At 40.4% G+C, this 20,294-nt stretch overlaps 2 protein-coding genes across 5 annotated transcripts in view; both read left to right on the forward strand.

Annotated features, from left to right (window-relative positions):
• The window catches only part of LOC111263839 (uncharacterized), a 246,032-nt gene that overhangs the window by 25,913 nt on the left and 199,825 nt on the right, over positions 1 to 20,294 (forward strand). For all 4 annotated transcript variants that reach the window (XR_015312465.1, XM_086969805.1, XM_022839251.2 and 1 more), the window contains one exon: positions 736 to 2,229. Coding sequence is in view for 3 of the 4 variants with exons in the window: in XM_086969805.1 (XP_086825931.1) it covers positions 1,595 to 2,229 (635 nt within the window). In the remaining variant the exon portion in view is untranslated. The remainder of the gene's footprint in view (positions 1 to 735; positions 2,230 to 20,294) is intronic.
• On the forward strand, positions 6,169 to 7,474 carry CRIF (growth arrest and DNA damage-inducible proteins-interacting protein CRIF). The gene has a single exon (XM_022839261.2). The coding sequence runs from the start codon at positions 6,388 to 6,390 to the stop codon at positions 7,315 to 7,317; it is 930 nt and encodes a 309-aa protein (XP_022694996.1). The 5' UTR covers positions 6,169 to 6,387; the 3' UTR covers positions 7,318 to 7,474.

Genomic DNA, 20,294 nt, shown 5'->3' on the forward strand with positions numbered 1-20,294 from the left:
CCGGTACTTTGGACCATTAGCAGCTGAATAAAGCTGCAGACTTTATAGAATCACCATTAATTTGACAGTACGAAAAAGTTGCCGCATAGTGCTATGGCTAACATATACAAAGGCCCTACAACATATGTTTTACTTTCTTTGTTTCTTTTTAAATATGATAATATTCAAATTTTTCTTTTCGGATTCATTGTAAATTATGTGATAGCATTTGTTTAACTCAATTTAGATTACGAGCCCATCTATTTTTTAATTGGATGAGATAGAACAAAGTTTACTATTTTACAATACTGAGCTACTTCATAGTGATACAGACATATACTTCGTTCCGATGGCGCCAATTTCGTTTGGCTGAAAACACTCTTTCGGCTTACAATCCAATTGACACTAGTGATAATCGAATCCCTTTGACTACAATAGATTAACTGAAACCCTGAAAATGAAACATGAAAATTTTACCTATATAAGGCCATGTGGTTTCCTGCTTGTGTATACTAGAGATCATCGCGCCGAACTGAGATATTGTTATGAATATAAAAACAACATGAATTTACTAGTAGTAGGTAAATAGTTTAACGTTAATCAATCCTTCAAAAAACAATTGATTTCTCTACACTTAGGAGTATCTTAATCGAACCCACATTTGCAGATATGGTAACAACGAATTACCCATTTGTAACCACATATTATATCATTGCTTCTTTATTTCTGTCTGTGGGGTTTTCGTGGACATTTCAGAAATGCAGAAACATACTACCGGGACATCTCCGATGTTACTGATATGTCGATGCCATACCAGCAAGAAGGATCATCTGTCCGATGTGGCCATCAGCAGGCCGTAACCAAGTGCCGCGTGGAATCTGCAGTGTGTATGCGCCGCGTTTTGTCATACTTTGGTTGGACTCTTTATGTATCCCAACTTTCATCTTATTACAGCTAATATTATTATACGACACTCTTCAAGTTGTTCGCTTTCCGGCACCCGTGGATAAAGTATTGATACCGGCCCGTGGTAGTGTTTCTTGCGCACAGTGTACCGGTGACGAACGCTTTCAGCGTCGACAAAAAACGAGGCGCGACGTGATTTCGGTTAGTCGAAAATGACGGTCGGAAAGGAACTGGATCATACCTCCAGCACAAGGTGGTCAGTATAAGTAGCTGTTGTCTCTCGTAGTACTGCTGTAGAAATCGTCAGCTACGCGTCACTTCCTCTGCCACACTCCCCGCCACGACGGGGCACCGAGCGCAACCTAACTCTGCCGGATTCCTACTTCTACCTTGGCCGATCGAGGTGAGCAACATCAACAATAATACCAATAACAGTGGTAAGAATAGTCAACAACACAACGACATCAACAAAGTTCAATTACTTTACCTCTATAAGGACAGGGGGCTTGAGGGTGAGGCCAGGCAAGAAAAGAAACTACCGAAGCAGCAGCAGTATTAACTACAGCAATTGGTGTCTGGATCAGCGTCAAATTTGCTCCCCAGCTGGATCGTCATCATTCTCGTTGTCGGAGATCGTCAAGATCTCAACGACAAGGACGGCGAAAAACACCCTCTAACACAAACGAGAGTCATCGACGAGGATCCCAAGATGACTTCGCAGCTACAACGTAATGCGGCAGCTATCGTCGCACCGCCAATGAGTCATAGTGCGATCACAGCTGCAGACGTTTCGCCGTCGTCGTCATCGCCATCGTTAGTGGATTGTCCTGAGCTTGGGATGACGTCGGGAACGCGAGCTGGCGAGGACGTTATGTTTCGGCATGATCCGGTTGTTACGACTTCGATAACAATGGCTGGTAGTCCACCCGCAAGTGTACAGCAAATGTTCCACCAAGGGCCGCGAGTGGCTGTAAGCCAGCAGCAGCAGAGCGTGTACCCCGTCATGCCAGATCAGTATACTTACTCATCTCTGTCTGGAGTCATTTCTGCACCAGGTCTAGGACCTAACACCCCTTCCGGTAGCTGCGGTGGGGGACAACGAAGTCTCTCTCGAGGTAGCAGTCGGAGCAGCGGCGGTGGCGCTGAATCGTCAAGTAGCTGCAGCGGCGAATGCGGTAGTTTATGTAAGGGAATACACGGACAATTTGGTGTCGGCAGTGACGATCTGGTGAACGATGAACCGGTTATCGATCTGACGCACCTTAGCCTGGATGAGCAGCGCCACATACTCGCTGTGATGGCCAGAGATGAGGCGCTCAGAAAGATGCAGGACAGACGAATCCTGTAAGTATATAAACGGCATTAATGTGGCAAATCTACAAATTTGAGTTGTTAACAATGTGTAGGCATTCGCGATACACACGTAAGATACATGACGTGAATGCGATTAGAATAGAATGAAATATTGGTTGTCGATAAACCTTTTTCCACCTAGATGGCTTTAGAATCACAGACATCTCAAGTTAATATGACTCGCATCAACTTAGCGTTGGCGTTATCTAGAAGCTAACAATTGATAGATGTGAAGTTGCGAACATCGTTGAAATGCTTCTACTCCAATTTGATATGAAGCGCCTTGTCAACTGGTCAAATTACCATGAAAATTTGCTATATTTTACATTTCATTGTGGTAAAGGTACAAGTGCTACCCAGGCCTAAAAAATATGTCTGTTAAGTATGGTCAAGATGTGCTAGGGACAGAAACGATCCAAGATGGTTCTGTCATGTTCATGCTGGAAATTTTGCAGTGAAAAAGCTTCCTCATAATAATCGATTAGTTACGCAAGAGCTAATTATCGTGAAAGATGAGCAAGATCAACACATAAGCTGCTGCGATATCTTCAAGGTACTGAAGGTCTATTAACAAACAATCCCAAACCGGTGGAAGAAAGCTAACTACCAAAAAAAAAGCTCGGATGTTTGGATACCAGATGAATCATTATATTTGCGACTGCAAAACTCATGCAACGTACTCGAAATGTAACGTAATCCAGCCATTTTTAAAGTCATTGTTGATTATGGCCGATCAAGAATGAAGCATATATAACTTAATGTGCCAATAGAAAAAGAATAAAGAACAGTTGCTCTGCAGTGTGTGGCAAGGCTCAAGCCGACGACACAGAAAAGACTCTTATGTACTTTGTGAGATTAAGAATGAAAAGTTGCTACCGCCTGAAAAAACGATTGATTCAAGCTTCTGTCATTAACTATTAGGATTTCAACAAGGCGTTGGAAAAATCAAGCGGAACTAGTGCACAGAAAGGGCGTTGTCTTACACCATGACAATGACGGACCACATATATGTTTAGCTACTCGTTAAAAATGTAGAAAGCTAGGAGAGGAAACTTTAATGCACCCGCTATATAGACCGAATCTTGCAGCAATCGACTACCACCTGTCTTGCGTTTTATAGAACCCTCTCAATTGTGTTAATGTAATTTCAATGGAGAGGCGCAAAAGTCATCACCTGCCACAGTTTTACACCCAGAAACTGCAGAAAATCAACCAGAAAAACGGCGGAAAATCATCGGTCATAATGACGTACTTTTACTTTAGTAGTGTTTCTTCAAAATATAACGAATAATTGTTTAAGTTTTAGCTTAAAAACGATCGATACTTTTTTGACAACCCAATATTTTCTTAAGAGTACCAACATTGCCATGCAATATGTATTTCTATTTGATCGGATTTACCGTTACGCAAACGGTTCGTCCCTAGTAATAAAAATATGCTACTTATTTAAGCATATATAAGAGCCTTAAAGTATAGCTGTCACGTGAAATTGTTAAGAAGTTGGATCGAAGGAATTCTTGTTTTTACATCTGAAAGTTTTGTCCAAACGTTTCGACTTTAGGCAATTCCACCATAAACATACGGTTAGTAAATCATACAATAATCAAATGCGTGGTTCTTCCGCATTAGCTCTCTTAGCTTGATAATAAATATCCATCAATGTTACACACGAAACAAATTTTATTTGTAAAATTTGTTTCGTGTGTAACTCGATTTGTACACATTTTTACTTTCGTTAGTTACAATAAATCTTGTATGGTTTTACTGTCAGTGCAGTGATGAGACTTTGGTGCCTTTTAGGCGGTTAATTACAAATATTAGAAAAGCCTTTTTTATAACATAAAAATGCAAACTGCAGACGACCGTTACGCAGGTGATTCTCGAGAAGAAGGTCAGCGATCTTCACAACAAGTATCACTACATGACAACAAATAAGACTACAGTGCCCTAAATCTCAATTGGGCGCGACAGACAAAGTACAATAGAAAAACAGGACGTTTTATCGTATAAATAAGTGGATATTCACGTAAAAAAAAATTTTTTGATGATAACTTCGAATAACACGGCATACTACGTAGAAACAGACTTGGCAAGTTTTTCTGAACTTGATGTTTTAAACCTAATATGCTCCTACTCGATAACAACATAATAATAAAAAACGCCAGAAAAAAAGACAAAACCTATTGCTTACGGCCTCTAGTAATGTACATTCTCAAATAAGCTTAAGGTAGTGCCTGTACAGAGCACACAGAAATACTTAAAGCATGCGTAATGATTCATTTATCATAGGTTAGTACTTAGATCGCTCAGGTCAAGTACTTAGATAAATCAGCGACGGTTGGCACTTCGCATCTCAAATAGGCTTCTCGTAGTGGGTTTTCCGCTGACGAACTTTCCGCTGTAGTTTCTCATAAACACAACCAAGCTCTACCTTACTTCTTCTTGGCTTCTTAAATATTTTTGATCTTGAACAATTACTAAACCACCATCATTGGAAGATCATCAAATACGTACATTCCGCGTCAGTGCAATCCATAGATATTCTGCGCACTAATGCTAAAAACATATTGATAATAGATAAAGAGGAGTCGAAAGGCAGAAATTATTTAGTCAAAGAACAACACACATCGCAGTTAGATTTAATTAAGCAAGTCACCTTCATGTGGGTCCGTCAAGTTCAAACACTTTATTTGCCGCACGTTTCGACGAAAGTCCCCTTGTTTTTTTATATATGCTTGCCGCCCCCATCTATTAGAAATGATGACTTACTGTATCTCATTTGAAGTTTTCCTGTTATCCAAGTCGATTTCGTTACGAGCAGTTGAGTTCTGCACTAATCACTGTCTAGTTATATCGCTCTTGTAAAACTCCTGAACAAACCATTGAGCAAAATAATATGGACCATACTGATGATTAGATGTACACTTCGATGTTATTGTGTCTATATATGCATGAAACGGTATGTAATTTTTATTCACAGAAGACTGGTATCAAGATCTTATTTAGTCGCTGGAGGATTTGTGAAACATTATTTTCAGGTATTTGCATAAATGTGGGCTTATATTTGGCTTGCTTATTGGGTCGTTCGTTTTTTAGGCATATTATTTAAGATCTAAAGTTTGTCATAAACGATGGAAAACAATCTTTGCTTCAGAATTGATGTGCTTTGAATTTTTATTTTTGGACGGCGGCGTAGTGCTTTATTGGTTGAAAGAATATTGAGAAAACGATATTGACCCATGGGATAATTAAATTGGAGATCGTCTAAAGATCACATAAAATTTTTAATAATTCAGTGTCATGCCGCGTTTCAGCTTGAATTATCATTTGCTCTACTTCACATTAGCTCACCGCTTCCGAGGTCACATAGAAATCGCACCTAGCTCTTATGTCTCGAAGGGACTATTGCGATTTCCCATATGACTCGATGCTTTGCCACAGTATAAATTAAATATGATAGGGAAGCAGAATAAATAATTTTGTAATTCATTACCCGTGGATTAAATAAATTCAATCAAAGACTGTTTAATAAAACAAAGCTTCCTTAGTTCGATTAAATAGTTTTCTTGTCATTAAATTTTGCGTGAAATAACGCTTCTCGTATAGCATCCTCTGTTTAAAACACAGGTATATTTATAACAATATCATCATCAGAATTTAATCTTAAAAAGAGATTACATGTTCATATACGTTTTCGTGTTAACAAAACTGACTTCTTGAATTTAACTGATACTAGAATTTTAAAGAATTAGATACATTGTATTGCATGCATTTTTTTGATAGAGCTCTTCTCTGCAGGATAGCTAGCAATAAAAACTAATCGGACTTTTCCAATGTTATCCACTGGCGCGCGTTCTATTCAAACTGCATAGAACGTAACCCTCCACCCGAAGACAGTCGTATCGAACGCAGCCCGACCATCAACCATCGTGTTATTTTTGTTGTTATGGCTGGCCGCATTGCCAACACGGTCATGGAATCGCGCAGTGTTCGCTTATATAAAACAGCTCTAGCAATTGAACATTACGAGCTATTGTTCTGATTTAGTAACATAAAATTCTGATAAAGTAACATAAAGCTCACTAGTTCGCGCTTTTGAGCGAGGTGTTTCCTTGCCTTACCAGGAAGTATAATATAGTGCTACAGCGGATGCAATGCCAGTTCGTTGAACAAGCAAAAACAACTGCAACCATGTTGAACGTTCGATTTCTTAGGTCGCGCATTCCCGCTGCGGCAGGCTGTCGTCAGCTTAATTCAGGTAGCACTTCGGTTGCTCCGTCTGAACAGACTGGCGAGGCCGCGCCTACAAATAAGAGCACACGGACATTAAATATTTTCGGTGAACCCGAAGGCCTTAGTGAGGAGGAGATTACTGCTAGACGCAATATCGCCCGTATGAGTAGCCGAATGTATAAACGCAAAATCAAGGGCGTTTACTTTGCTAATCAGCCCCACGATTTTTCTGTGCAGCAGCTTCGTTCCGATTATGTGACGTACGGTGCGGCTACTGGTATTAACGCCGGCGTGTGTTGGCCTACCAAAAAAGAAATGGCCGATCTACACTTTATTGATAGTGAGTTTCATCCGACCTTCGCCCAAATGAAGGAGCGTCTCGAAACTCAAAAGAAAGAGGCGGCTGAAGCAATAATCGCCCGTGAAGAGGCTATTGAGGGCAACTTAGCTAAGTTAGCTTCATGGCGAAAGGAGATGCTGGAGAAGGAGGAAAAAATGCTTAGGGAAGAAGCAGAAAAGAAGGCAATTATGGAAGAACGTATTCGAGAGGTGCGCGAGTATATTGGGTACAACGTCGCGCCGAGCGATCCGAAATTCATCGAAGTCATGGAAATGAAAGACGCCGAGCGCAAGGCTGCTGCGAAGGAAGCTAGGAAATTAGCCAAAAAGCAAAAAATGATAGAGAGGCTAATGAGTGTCAATACAAGTGCAGCTGAAAAGCATGACGCGCGGTCGAATACGCTGTTAGCGAAGCAAAGTACACCCCAAGTCCAGGGGAATTCAGCGGGTTCAACCTATGAGACAGCAAAATCTCAAGTAGATGGTGACAAAAAGGAACGAGAATAGGTAGTCAGAGCTTATATAGCGAGTTTTTAGTAACAGGTACGATAATTGTTGAAAATAACAATAATAACAAATATATAATGCAACTGATAAAAATGGCTGCGTAAAATTATAAATAAATGTAATATGGCGTGCAAAAGTATGGATACAATGGATAAAAGGGAGCTGCATTTTTTTAAATTAATGTATACATGTAAAATAATTATATATTCCCAGTAAGTATATAGTAAAACTAGATAGCTTCCTTTAAGCTAGAACTACCCATAAAAAACTTTCGTACTGAATGAACAAATCTCGCCTTCGGAACTTCTGCGATAGCACTACATATTAAAGTTAATTTAAGCTCCTCTGAACGTAAAGCCCTGAACTTGACTATGTTTTCCACTTTTTTTCCCTATGTTTTGAAGGTATTATGTTTTAAGTTCTTCAAGACGCGTTGTCGGGTAAATAAGGTAGCAAGAGGATTTGGAGTTATTCAGAGTATGTAATTAATATAATTATACGTATAATCTAGTAATTATAATGTATAATTTTGTGATTCTATCCTGCCGTCTGCTTTATTATTAGCTGTACTCCAACGGATAAGACAAGCTGAAAAAATTTGACGCAGAATCATAAATGTATCGTGCAACCATATTCATGCCCTTCACTTTCCACTACTAATTACCGTACTCTACAATTTTTTTTTGTCTGCTGCTGATTCAACTGTCTTTCTATTATTTCTATCACGGTATTTCTTGTCGAGGTCCCTCATGGGTGTCAGACGAACTATCGGATCTACACGTTGTGAGATAATGCTTGTATTACACTTAACGGCTGGCGTTTAGGAAGCATAGAAACAGATATATAAAATCAATACTGTTGTATATTCGTTTATATCGGAATATATGTTGATTATTACTCAGTGCGATTCGTAAATACCACAATACTTCTCTGTTTTAGGTAGACGAATATGTGATAAAAACGGTGATAAGCTATATCAAACTCGTTGTATACAATGTAATTATTACTGAGACTGACTTATAATAAGCTTAAACGATACCGTTTTTTCAATATTTGAAAGCTTTTTTTCAATAACGGTCCCTTGCTCTAACGGACAAAAAAACTGTCACTGTTATCTAGCGTTGTAGTTATTTTATTACTTTAGATTGTTTTAGTAGCATTTCATCGTTGTCTACTCTGACAGCGTAAGCTTACTTCAGACGCTGCTGGGGAAGTTTATGTAGGAGTATATTATTTTTCATTATTTTGCCCAGTTTCGGTGTGCAAATTTGGAGGCGTTGAGCACTAGTCTCACGTGCAGTCTTGTAACAACAAGACTGTAAAGCTAGCCTAAGCCGAATGTGAAGAAATGTGCTTATTGAACATTTCAGCATCACCAGAATATTACTGTCCTGAGCCTCCCTCGACATTTTGTTCCAATAAGAAAAGGTATAAAGATATAAATTCCGTCCCAATGTGTCCTCTACACTCTAATCGTCTTAACTAATTTTTTGGGCATGAAGACATTAACTTTTATGTGCGTTCCTTGTAACACAAAAATGCATCTTCGATAGCACGCGAGTAGTGCAAGTTTGCTTACTTCGTAAATTCTCACCAAATTATCAGCAACGCAAATTTCACGGAATTTCAAGAACATGTGCATCCTCCGTTCGCTAAAATCATTGTTATTATATGCCTTCAGATAGACGCTATTTTTTAGGGACTTACGCGTCATACATACGTATGACGATGATCAGAAATTACAGCGATACGCATACATGCTACCGACTCTTTTTGCTGCAATAATCAGAGGTAATAATGACACTCAGCACCATCGGATATGTACAGTTTTTAGAAAGTTCCGATCTGAAAGTCCGGAATACTCCGGACTGTCAGATAAAATAACGTATTTGCCTGCTGATATTAGTGGCACGTTCTGGTCTAGTTTCGAACCCGGGCATAGACGTACGTCAATTGACGTTGTGAGGCAGTCGTCTTATGGAGTGCTTAAGGGCGATACCAAATGTGAAACTCGAAACATAGAGACTGTCAGATATGAGAAAATTTGTTATTATTGTGCCATTACAACGGAATGCTGCCTTATGATAGTCGTCGTTGCTGCTTTGAATTATATTATTACTTGGTTTCTGTGTAGTGCTCCCGACACAACGCGCCGCTTCTTCCTTAGCGCTTTAATCAACCTGTATGTAAGGGAAACGTTGAGGCCGTCTTGCTAAAGATAAGAATAGGACCAGCTGATCTAGTTTGGTTTGGTTGCATACGTGACTGGCCGTCAGTCGTTGGGGCGCATCCCTTTCACAGATGTTAATACTGACGCGGACAAATCTTAACCCACCTCACTTGGCCTTGCATGCGGCTCTGGAGTAGTTGCCGAATTTTCCATTGAGTATGCTGCAGTATATGTGTAACTGTTGCAATTATTACTATCACGATGACTCCTTAGACGATCCTTCTTTGGAACTGACGCTGGCCACAACAGAAGAGCATACCGTCGTAGACACGTTCAGCAGCAATTGCGAGTGCAAAGTGAAATCAGTGAGAGCAGCTATTGAAAACGTCATCAATCTCACACTCCTCCTCCAGAGGTTGTTTCATCGCAGAACACCGGCTGCAACCACATCTGTAACCCCTCTGCAGAAACGGTTTCTGCCGGAACGGACAAAGGCAGGTAGAAATAACTAGAAGATATAACACGTAATCTCTGCTGTAGGCAAATTGAGAAAAAGATTATTGTTGGTTCCTGGAAGCTATTTTAGTTGCCACCCTAAAACTTGAAGCGGGCAATATTTCCTTTAGGGTAGCAGCAAGTGCTTTTTCTAATCTATAAAGCTAATTATTAAACAATTGCTGTAACAACTCTTTCTTTGGTTTACGTGCAGAATCATGGATTGATTCCGTGTGGCGTATCAAGCTGCAGGTTACGATGTATCAATGGATGCTGTCGGCAAACCGCGGAGTCCGCTAAGCTCGAGTACCAAGCTGACAGCCCACAGTCAATGTCGATTTTTACAACTAATTGGACGTACTTTTTTCGAATCAACACCGATTTTAATAACACCTTCACATTGTAATTTATAATAATGATAGGTTGATTCCGGGTCTGCGCGGCTTTGCTATAAACTCCCGTTGAGTACCGCAAAACCTTCTCTAGCTAAAACGAGATGGTGTTCTGGACTATATGTGCATTGGCCTTGCCATGGCGCGTCACGTAGTAAACACGGAGAGCAGATAGCAGGGACTTTTGCTTGTGGAGAAACAAACGCAAACCATAGCCATGGTCAAAACTATCCAACAAATCCGTTTAGCTAGCAGGTTGCGAGTGTTATCCCTAGAGTATGACCATGCCATATCAAACATCCCCGATGAGCCCTGTAGTTGCTATCTCGAATCACCGTTTTAACCCTTACAAATTCATAACTTAACCGAGTAAGCCACTTTAGGTGGAGTCGTTCTATCCGTGAGCAGTTCCTGATTCCTGTTCAGATGAATCCACTTTGTGCAGTGCGATCATGTTGCTCCTTGTTCTTTCTTTCCTAAAACATTCTTCCTTCTTTCGTATCTACGAACAGAGGGAGACAAAGAGAGAACAAAGGATTTTTGCACTTTCGGCCGCTGATGCTTATATGTGAATGTCCTCGCCGTTTGTTTTCACAGGGTCACGTAAATCATCTTGAGTCATCTTTACTGGCCTCGACCGATCTACAATTGCTGCTCTTAGCTGGTTGTGACCTCCTGATCGGTGGTCGGCGCTTGTCTGAGTGTGTGTGCGCTTAGTCACATTGCCATCTGTCACAGCTACGCGACGATGCTGTTATATATATGTCCTAATATTAACTTCAGCTCAACAGCTTCCTACCTGCTTCGATAATCGTCGTGCACTTACGAGAGCGTTGTTTCGATCCCTAAGCAAGCCTGTGTTTGGCTAAAAGATAAAAGACGTCACAATGCTGCTTTCGTGGCTAATACCATAGGTATAACGTTGTTCGAAATGAAATTTTACCGGATAATAAGTATAGCGATGCTGGACTATTCGATGAATGTTGGTTGTATATTCCCTTTAATCAATCCTAACCTGGAAAGCGCTATCCGATGTCACGAGTCATTAGTTTTCCCGCATTAAGTTACCATTGTCAACAAAGCTATGAGTCTTACTTAATGTAGTTTAATGACATGGCACGAAATAATACAACTAAATACCGATCAAATGACGAACTGCCAAGGGAAGAAATCTGACAATGATAGTTACAACTACTGTCAATAGCGGTTTTTATTTAATCGATTTTCTTTTCTATATATAATCGGAACTACTTAATGTAAGAAATATCTTTCGCATGTTTATAGGTTAAACGATTCCGATCAGTTCGATTGTCAAGTACACGTGCAGTAGTCATACAGAGCTACCATATTTTTAAATTGGCTAAGGCTGCAAAAATAAGCGTTTAAATCTAGTCTGTTGCGATTTTTCTTTATTCGTCAATTGGTAATGAAAGTGTTGGTTACAATCAGAGTTGTCATTATCAAGCACGTCTGTCAACAGCTGCCACTATTCAACTGGATCTACGCGATCCCTGGTCGCTGTGCTTCGCTGTTACCATTATTTTCTACGGTTTATGGCTAACTGGCTGACAGGAATTCCTGGTAGCCCTTCGTGTACGAAAAAACTTTTCATGCTATGGTTCCAGTAGTTTAGCTGTTCGGCGTCACTTTAGAGAGCTGGCTGCCAGCACGAAATAGAGCGTGTTTATGCCAGGGTTCAAACTTTGATCCCAACGTGTTTCTAAGTTTAGCAGACAAATAAGGTACTCGCTACCCTATTACGGAAACTAACTTTCGTTTATACGTAACCACAATATGAAACGCATACGAGAAAGAAGAAAAATAGAAAGAGAGAATGCTTGCACGCAAATCGAAGCACAGCATCATCTGCCGAACTGTAGCTGATTGCGACTGTTCCTTCGCTGATGGTTAGCGGAACACGACAATTATCTTATTTTTTAGCTCATCAATGGGCCTTCTAGGCCATTGATGAGCTAAAAAAAATAGAATCAGCCGCGGTTGCCTATTAGGTTTACCAGGAAGATCTCTAAAATACCTTAAGCGTTTCGTTGCTGTTGCCGAGGGGCTAGTCAGGCTGCTAAACAAGCGTTTCCCTATATAAGGGGGCTTTAGGAGGAAGAAGAGAACAGGGCGTAAACATACAACAGTATGCATATCATCATTAGCACTCTCTCACCAAACCCGTACACCCGTTTATGTGTGTATTTGTCCCCATTGTATATATTATGTTATACTACATGTCTGTTTGCCTCAATGTGTCAATAACGGAGAAGGAGGACTAGCGCGATATTTACTGGAGGAGTCGCACGCGACTGCTTACTAGAAGTTACCTTCGAGGGAAATGCGACATCGTGAGCCCCAGCTGAACGAGTTAGCAACGAGCTCATAATCAGTTTCACATTTGTCGGTAATAGTCTGCTGTCATTAGAACTATCATTGCTGTGCAGCAGTCATAATATCTGAACTGAAGTAATTGTGGGTTTATCGTAAACTGATTCATATTAACGTCTTTGTTTGGTTGGTGAGTGGCCTGTTCTGATATGTTTCTCTGATTTTTCTAATTAATAATCAATACGCTTGTTGGAAAAGATGATAAACGGGGACTATTCTACCGGAAAAGACTGGAAGAAGAGAGGAGGAATTTTTCAAGTCGCTGCCGCTTCCACTGTTACTACTGCTCTAAGAGAAATTATGAAGCGTGAGGTATCCGATTGTATCCAATGAATACTACTCAAAATATTGAGGACTTCTATAAATACTGTTTTTATGAAATTAAGTTGAAGTGTCTATCCCATTTAACCGTTAATATTAGCTAATCCTTGACAAGATGGCGAGGAATGCTGTGTCGTAGACGTATGCTGGTATGGTGTTCTAGTCAACCATTGGGTTTTCATAATCCAATTCGACACCTAGTTTGCAAAATATCGTAATGCCTAAATACCGTGACATTATAGCAAAACTTGGGAAATAATTAATTGTATCCGTATTCGTGATTACATAGGATTAAGCTACGTAATTATATCTGGCAAGTATATGCATGTTGCCTGTGACCCTTATTATTAGCTATTATGATAACATCACGTACTTTTTATTATTATAATACGTGTAATGATGAGATATTATGAGCTACTAGTATTACGGCTACTTTCATTCGTTCTTCTATGGAGTAGCACAGCCGTACATATAAAGCAATTCCGGTCGGGTGTTGTTTTGGAACGGTGACCAGTTCCGGTATGATAATCCGTGCCGGCACTCTAACGTCATGATGATCACGCTGAACGGAGCGACACGCTTCGTATCCGCTACTTATACACTTAATGGAAATTTAGTCGCGTGTGTCTTGAGTTACGTAAAAACGTCTGAATACGATTATTCACAGCAAACATATAGCCGCAAGCTCATACGTTCGTACGCATTCGCCGCGCTGCCCTGTACGCTCGCTAGATACTGATATGGGAATAAAATGTAAAGCACCCTATTAAACGGCGACACTTTTTTAAGCGAACGCATTTCCACTAATATTTGTTTGAAGCAACAATCCTATTGCATCTAAGGAAAGCTCAAAAGTGATAGTTGTTTACCAGTTTGAGAAAAATACGAACGTGTACAAATCAACGGGGTGATAGTGACATTCGGAGGATAACTTTACATTTCTTTCTTCTTACGTGTAGGATGAGAACGACTAATAGTCGCTGGCGAAAGCAATCCAGTCCGTTGATTTATGCGTATGATTAATAGGAACGCATGCGACCGTTCGTGGAACATTGGCAACTGGCGCAGTGATCTACAGCCGTGAGTTCTGCCCATTGAATAGCTGTACGACGAGCAAGTACGTTGAACAGACATGGGTCTCATGAATATCCGATTTACACAGATTTTGTCATGCGATTCGAGTTGTCCTCTTGAACAAGAGGTGATCATCATGTCACGAAGCCCATATGCCGCAGGCGTCCTTTCGGGTACGGGTAACGATAGAGTGGCGGACCAATACTTTCTGCGCTAGCACGTGATTTTGGGTGCGCGAAAAACAAAGTGATTTTAGGAGTAACCCACTAGAAGTGCACGCTACCGCTGCCTATGTTTAATCTCAATGTAAGTAAATAGGGACAACACTTGAATGCTGCGATCTGCCGATGGTTGTTTGCATAAAGAGTTTAATTTGTGCTGGTAACAGAATACAATCAGAGACTGAAGCCGTATGCTTCTGATCCTTGAGTTGTTCTTGTAGATTGCTGATGGTTTGTATGGCACGTGCATGCTGGTCCGTTCCGCAACTGACTGATGGAGTGTCAGTCGCCGTGCCCTCTTAGATCAGGTTTTTACACAAAAATGAAGGTAATTAGTCTCGTTCCGTTAGGCCGTAAAACATCCTAGGAATAGAGATACGGCAGCTAAAGCATACACATGATGGTTACTAAGCAAAGAGCTTTGGTAAGTTTCGGTAGTGAGTGGGTGCTTGAGATTTTTGCCCGCTTTTCTGGAACATCAAAGTCTGTGATGGCGAAGATCGTCAACGGACTCACCGCAATGTGAGGAATGATCATTAATGAGGCAATTTTCTAGACGTAAGTAAGTGCACCGTTATGCGAAAGCGCTAATCAACTAGCGACATTTCGGTGGATGAAGAAAGACAGAATGAAGGCCATAAGCCGAGGACTGCTAGCATTATTGACAACCTGGTCCAAAATGATGTGATAGGTTGAGCCATTTTACTTACTAATTCTGTTTGTTAATCACTTAGCTAACTAATACAACTTGAGTATTATGATGAAAATTAGTTGGATAGAATTAAAACCATTGGACATAGATAGTAAATTGAAAGTGGGTTTAGCGGGAGATTGCGTAGTCGTTTTATTTTAAACATTCGAAGGACTATTCGAAACGCATGCATCATGTTAACTCACAAGCGGCCAAAACTACTCAAAGGCCTAAAATTCTATTTGAATCTATTCATAAGGCGACTCGTTGAGGCATTTAGTGCTGGAAATGACAGCAACGCAGGAATGAGCGAACAAATAGTTCCTTAGAAAAAGATAGACATTAAGAAACGGATTTGGGAGATCCGAAATCGATTTTATTGATCAATAATTGCTAAAATATGGTTAATAGGAAGAATAAACTTTTAGGGACATCTAGAAAACATATGCTCAAATGAGATTTTTCGAATTTCCAAATGGTCTCGATAGCCGGATTTATTTAATTGATTTAAAAAGTGGACATGTTTTTATCGATCTGTTATATCAAATCTTTATATATTATGTTTGATATTTTGTGTATACAAATAATAATAATTATTGTTATTCTGCTCTAATCATGTTAAAGGATGACTAATAGCTCCTAACCATAGACACGTATTATAAATTTCAGCTAACTTTCTCTGGGTTAGCGTTCTGCTGTTGTCGCATTTATGTACCTTTCTGTATGTCAATCACGTGTATGTTGTTTGGGATTACCGACAGGTCTCTATGTGACCGCTAGTTTTACGTTCTTAGAAGGCAGCAACAGAGCGTGGGATAATTTGTTCATTCTGTTGTTGTTGTTTAGAAAAAGTTAGTTATAAAGGTTCGACTGACGATTGATATCACACAACGATCCAGCAGCAGTGTGGATGGTCATGTTTATGTTGCACACATGTGTGATCATAAGGGCGGGTCGGTCGATGCACAGAGTACGCCATGTCATTTTTATTTTCCGTCTTTGTCTTGTCAATCGTCCTTCTATAACCGTTGGCGACGAACAAGTGACTGCCGTCTTGCCACCAAGTCACATTCTGTTTTGCCAGTATAGCCAATTTTCACAAAAAGAAAAAAAATGAGACGAAATTCACAAAAGACGGGGTAGCTTGATTTATGGTGATGGGTCATTTGGGCGCAGAGAACCGCGCATATACGTACGTGTGTGTATGTATGCGTCATGAGAATGGTACACTACTAGCCATGCTTTTTTGGCTTCGGGGAGATAATGTCACCGCAAAAAAATTAAATCGGTTAACTGAGATTGTACTAACCATCTACATGGAATCTAAACGCAATCTGGATGAAGAACACATAATTGTTTATGTGGAAATTTGCTTGCTCAGTAATTGCACAATATCCGACGTATCACGTGGCGAAAACAACGAGTTAACGTCATGAGAAAATTAATCAACTAGGAGATTTTTGTTTTTAGATATACGATACTAGTTTTAGAGTATCATTCCTAGTTGGGCGCCCCTAGGCCTTTAACGATGTTTAAATATCCAGGGATTGCGTGCACTGCGACTTTTGAATCTCTAGTTGCAGAATAAGTTTTAAATATGATAGAAACGTTATGTATATATATATATATATATATACATTTTTTTCAAGTTTGTAGCACTTAGGTTATTATAATGTATGTACTACTGTATAACATAGAAGAGTTAAATATCGCAGGGTGTAAAGATAGGAAACAGCTTTTCCATCATCGAAGGATGCTTGCGATTACACATTGCATATTATACGCCGCGTACGGCAAGTCATGGCTTATTTTTTATATATGATATAAATCCATCTTATGTTCCATCAATTGTACGCGACCTTCACACAGCTCTCAACGCGAGTCCTTGATCATTTTCCAGATAGCGGAAACCGATTATACCTTGCCATCATTATAACAAGAAAGCATTATTTCGATTGTTGTGCGAGCTTTTCACCAGGCCGCAGGCTTGATAATACCGTAGGAAAATAACTTTCTGGAAGAAAGTTTCGCTTTACGAATCGAATGAGGTTAGTTGTTTTTGGGGCTTAATCCATGAAGTCGATGTATAGTTTCCTCTTCGCTTATCTAAGATAGAAAGGTACAACATCGTCCCGTTTGTACAGTCTTCTATAACAAAAAAGACTCTACATTTCTTGCATAATTAGATACCTTGTGGATTTCGGGGTAACGCTTGAAAAGGCAAAGGCCAACATATTGCTGGATCGACGTATCAGAAGCGGTTTGTGGGTGAAGGTTAGATTTCAACTAAGTGGTACTCTGCACGCAGTGCTTGATGTTAGACCGCAATTTACGCTATTGTGAGTGAAAATAGAGTCGATCGTAGCTGTTTCGCTGTTGACGGTCTATTCACCGATATCACAGGCTATTATTAAGGCTTTGCAGATGCTCAACAGGTCTATAAGTTCAATGTTGAGGACGGTGATGATGATGATGATGACTACTATAAACTTATATATACGGCAGACAAAAGCACAAATTGCGATTTCTGCTTCTGCATCGCTTATCTGTGTTTTTCGTATCTATTTAAAGGCACACCAAAGTACGTGAGAATAAACATTTGATGAAATGACTTCTTTCGAATGTCATGAATAGAACGCTGCCAACCTCTATGTCAATAAAATGTTGAAACTAAAGTGGTATTCTAGCTTCTATGTAAGTTCAATCTTCTAAAACATGCAGGTAGTCTAATTCTAGATTTCCTTTCAGATATTCGTAACTTTGGATGTTTCAGTTGAGTTTATGAACTCGCATCAGGTCAACGACATGTGAACGATAGATTACGCACTATCGAGTACATACTATACTTTACGAATTAGGAGCCATCGTACGTGCTATACAGACGAAACTTCACCTCTATTTCATATTACAGTATTTTTTTTGCACATCGTTTATCTTCAGAACCGTACAGCTTTGACCGGCTCATAATGTAGATGTGTGCCATGACGTTAAGAGCCAAAACTGTTCTCGTTGAACAAATGTAGACAGTGCTGCCGCTGCTACTTCTACCTGGTTGTTTTTTTTTAGTGCTGGAAATTGCGCTGTTTGTTTCTGTCTGTCTGTCTGCATGTGCATGCACTGCTGCTGCTGCTGCTGCTGCTGATACTCTTGTTCCCTCGAATGGTTAGCATAAATTATTACCGCTACCAGCCTCCAACGCTGTGGATAAACGACGAGGATCATTGCTTCTTATATAGCCATTACTGTCAAAAATGCCATTGAACTACATTGCCTATCGAATCCGTGCTTCTCGATGCCTCTTACTGCTCCCTTTATTTTTGTAGTACGCTTTTCTGTGCACGTCGTATGCACGACGTTTTATGTTGCACGAATCTGGATGCCAAGTGTGGTATACCTAAACGAATTTGGTTTTAGCCGGGAATAACAGGGACTCGAGCTTTTGTACACTCATTCTTGCAAATGGATTTATCAAGTTCCAAACGGTAATGACGTTCAGACGAGTTTTTTATGGATCACTCATCTATTACTCGTGTATTCTATGCATAAGTAGTGACCAGAGCTCGTCAGTGCCGTAGTTGCTTTTCCTGGTCCATATCGTTAACGAATTACGTCGTGGGTACGAATTGAAGAACAAAAAAATACGAGGTTGTGTACTGTTGACCCATTGCAAATTGCTGTTGCTGTTGCAAATTACGCACCTAACGAACGACCTTGCTGATGTGGTGTTGAAATGAAGTCGCCGCTGCAGCGACAGCAGCCATGCCGCGAAGAAGAACAGACAGTGAGTGTTTACGCGTTATATATTCTGCCAAGTTTAGTAGAAGGGCAGTTAGTGCAGTCGTGACACGTTATATTAGAGCATAGTTCGTGGCTGGCTACCAGAGTAGTATTTCGACGACGGATCTGTTTATCGAACACAGCATGGCTGCTGCCGACCGGGCAGGGCTGAATGCCAGGCTTCAGGCTTTGTACAGAAGCGTCCTTGCTAGAAGTTTGTCGGAAGAAATTGTTAAAAAAAGTAGATCGTCTAGAAAATGCACAAAATGCTGACCTAGTCACTTATGCACAGGTGATGCTTGTCGGATGACAGAGAAACAAGAGTTCCCTAACAAAAATTTCACTGTTTTTTAATGATCGAACAGTAGAAGTTGTATGATGTCTCTTTTAATATGGATTGTAAAAACGTAATGACGATTTTTACGAGCAAAGCGTTGCGCTTTAAAAGGGCTCGGGTAAAACGGCTCGGCCTTATTACAGTTGTAGAACGTATGTGCGATAATGCTAAAATTTTTGTAATTCACTGATCGCGTGCACGTGATTTTAATCAGCTCGTAATCAATTGTATTGCGGTAACGCTACTGCATTTGTCCTAAGATGATGGCCGAGGGACTGTAAACGTATCGTGTATCTTCTTCAGTGCATATTGTTTTCTTGTCTCATATAACTATGTATGCAGTCTGGCGATGGCGATTGTTTTAAAGCTTTGTAAGCTGGTTTACTATCAACGATTAGTCGCGTACCGCACTGAAAATTCGGTGGTCACCAGCCATTGTCAACCATCATTGTCCATTCACCTTCGATGTATGCCGAGCCAGAACGACCTTGTTATAAACACACCACCAACATAACCATAAATGACCGATTGTCATGGGCCTTCATAGAAGTGACAGCCATCGGCCAAATTGTCACGTATACTACGAGCTCTGCAAGGATGAGTAAGACAGTTGTCGTCCACCGACCAGCGTAGCTTTGTTCCGTTGGTGGGCGAGGTTCTATTAGTTGCATCACAACACCCTATCGTCCTACTACAGTTATACAGGCGCTCATACGGTTCATTCATTCTTAAGCTGTTATTTGCTACACGAGAGAAAATGACTACATTCGTTTTCAACGTTGTTTTTGCCGCCGTCTGCTGCCACTGACAATTTAGTTAATTTAAAGTTTACTAGAGTGAACCGATGCAAACATTTATGGAGGATCGACCGCTTCGCTAGCTCATGACGCAAGCCGAAGCTTCATGGACAAGATACACATTTACAATACAGACAACTTCTACCCCCACCTCACTGTCTATCTATCGGAGCCGTCTGTTGACAGCTGCGATATATCGGCAGAGGCATCTGTGGGAGCAGCCGCCTCCGATGCGGCAGTAGCATCGCATCGACTGCAAATGGAGTAGTCATAGCCCGCAGCATCGTATTGCGACATAGTCGCAATGCACA

This window comes from Varroa jacobsoni, unplaced genomic scaffold, assembly GCF_002532875.2.
Source record: "Varroa jacobsoni isolate VJ856 unplaced genomic scaffold, vjacob_1.0 scaffold_793, whole genome shotgun sequence".
In the NCBI taxonomy this organism is placed as follows: domain Eukaryota; kingdom Metazoa; phylum Arthropoda; class Arachnida; order Mesostigmata; family Varroidae; genus Varroa; species Varroa jacobsoni.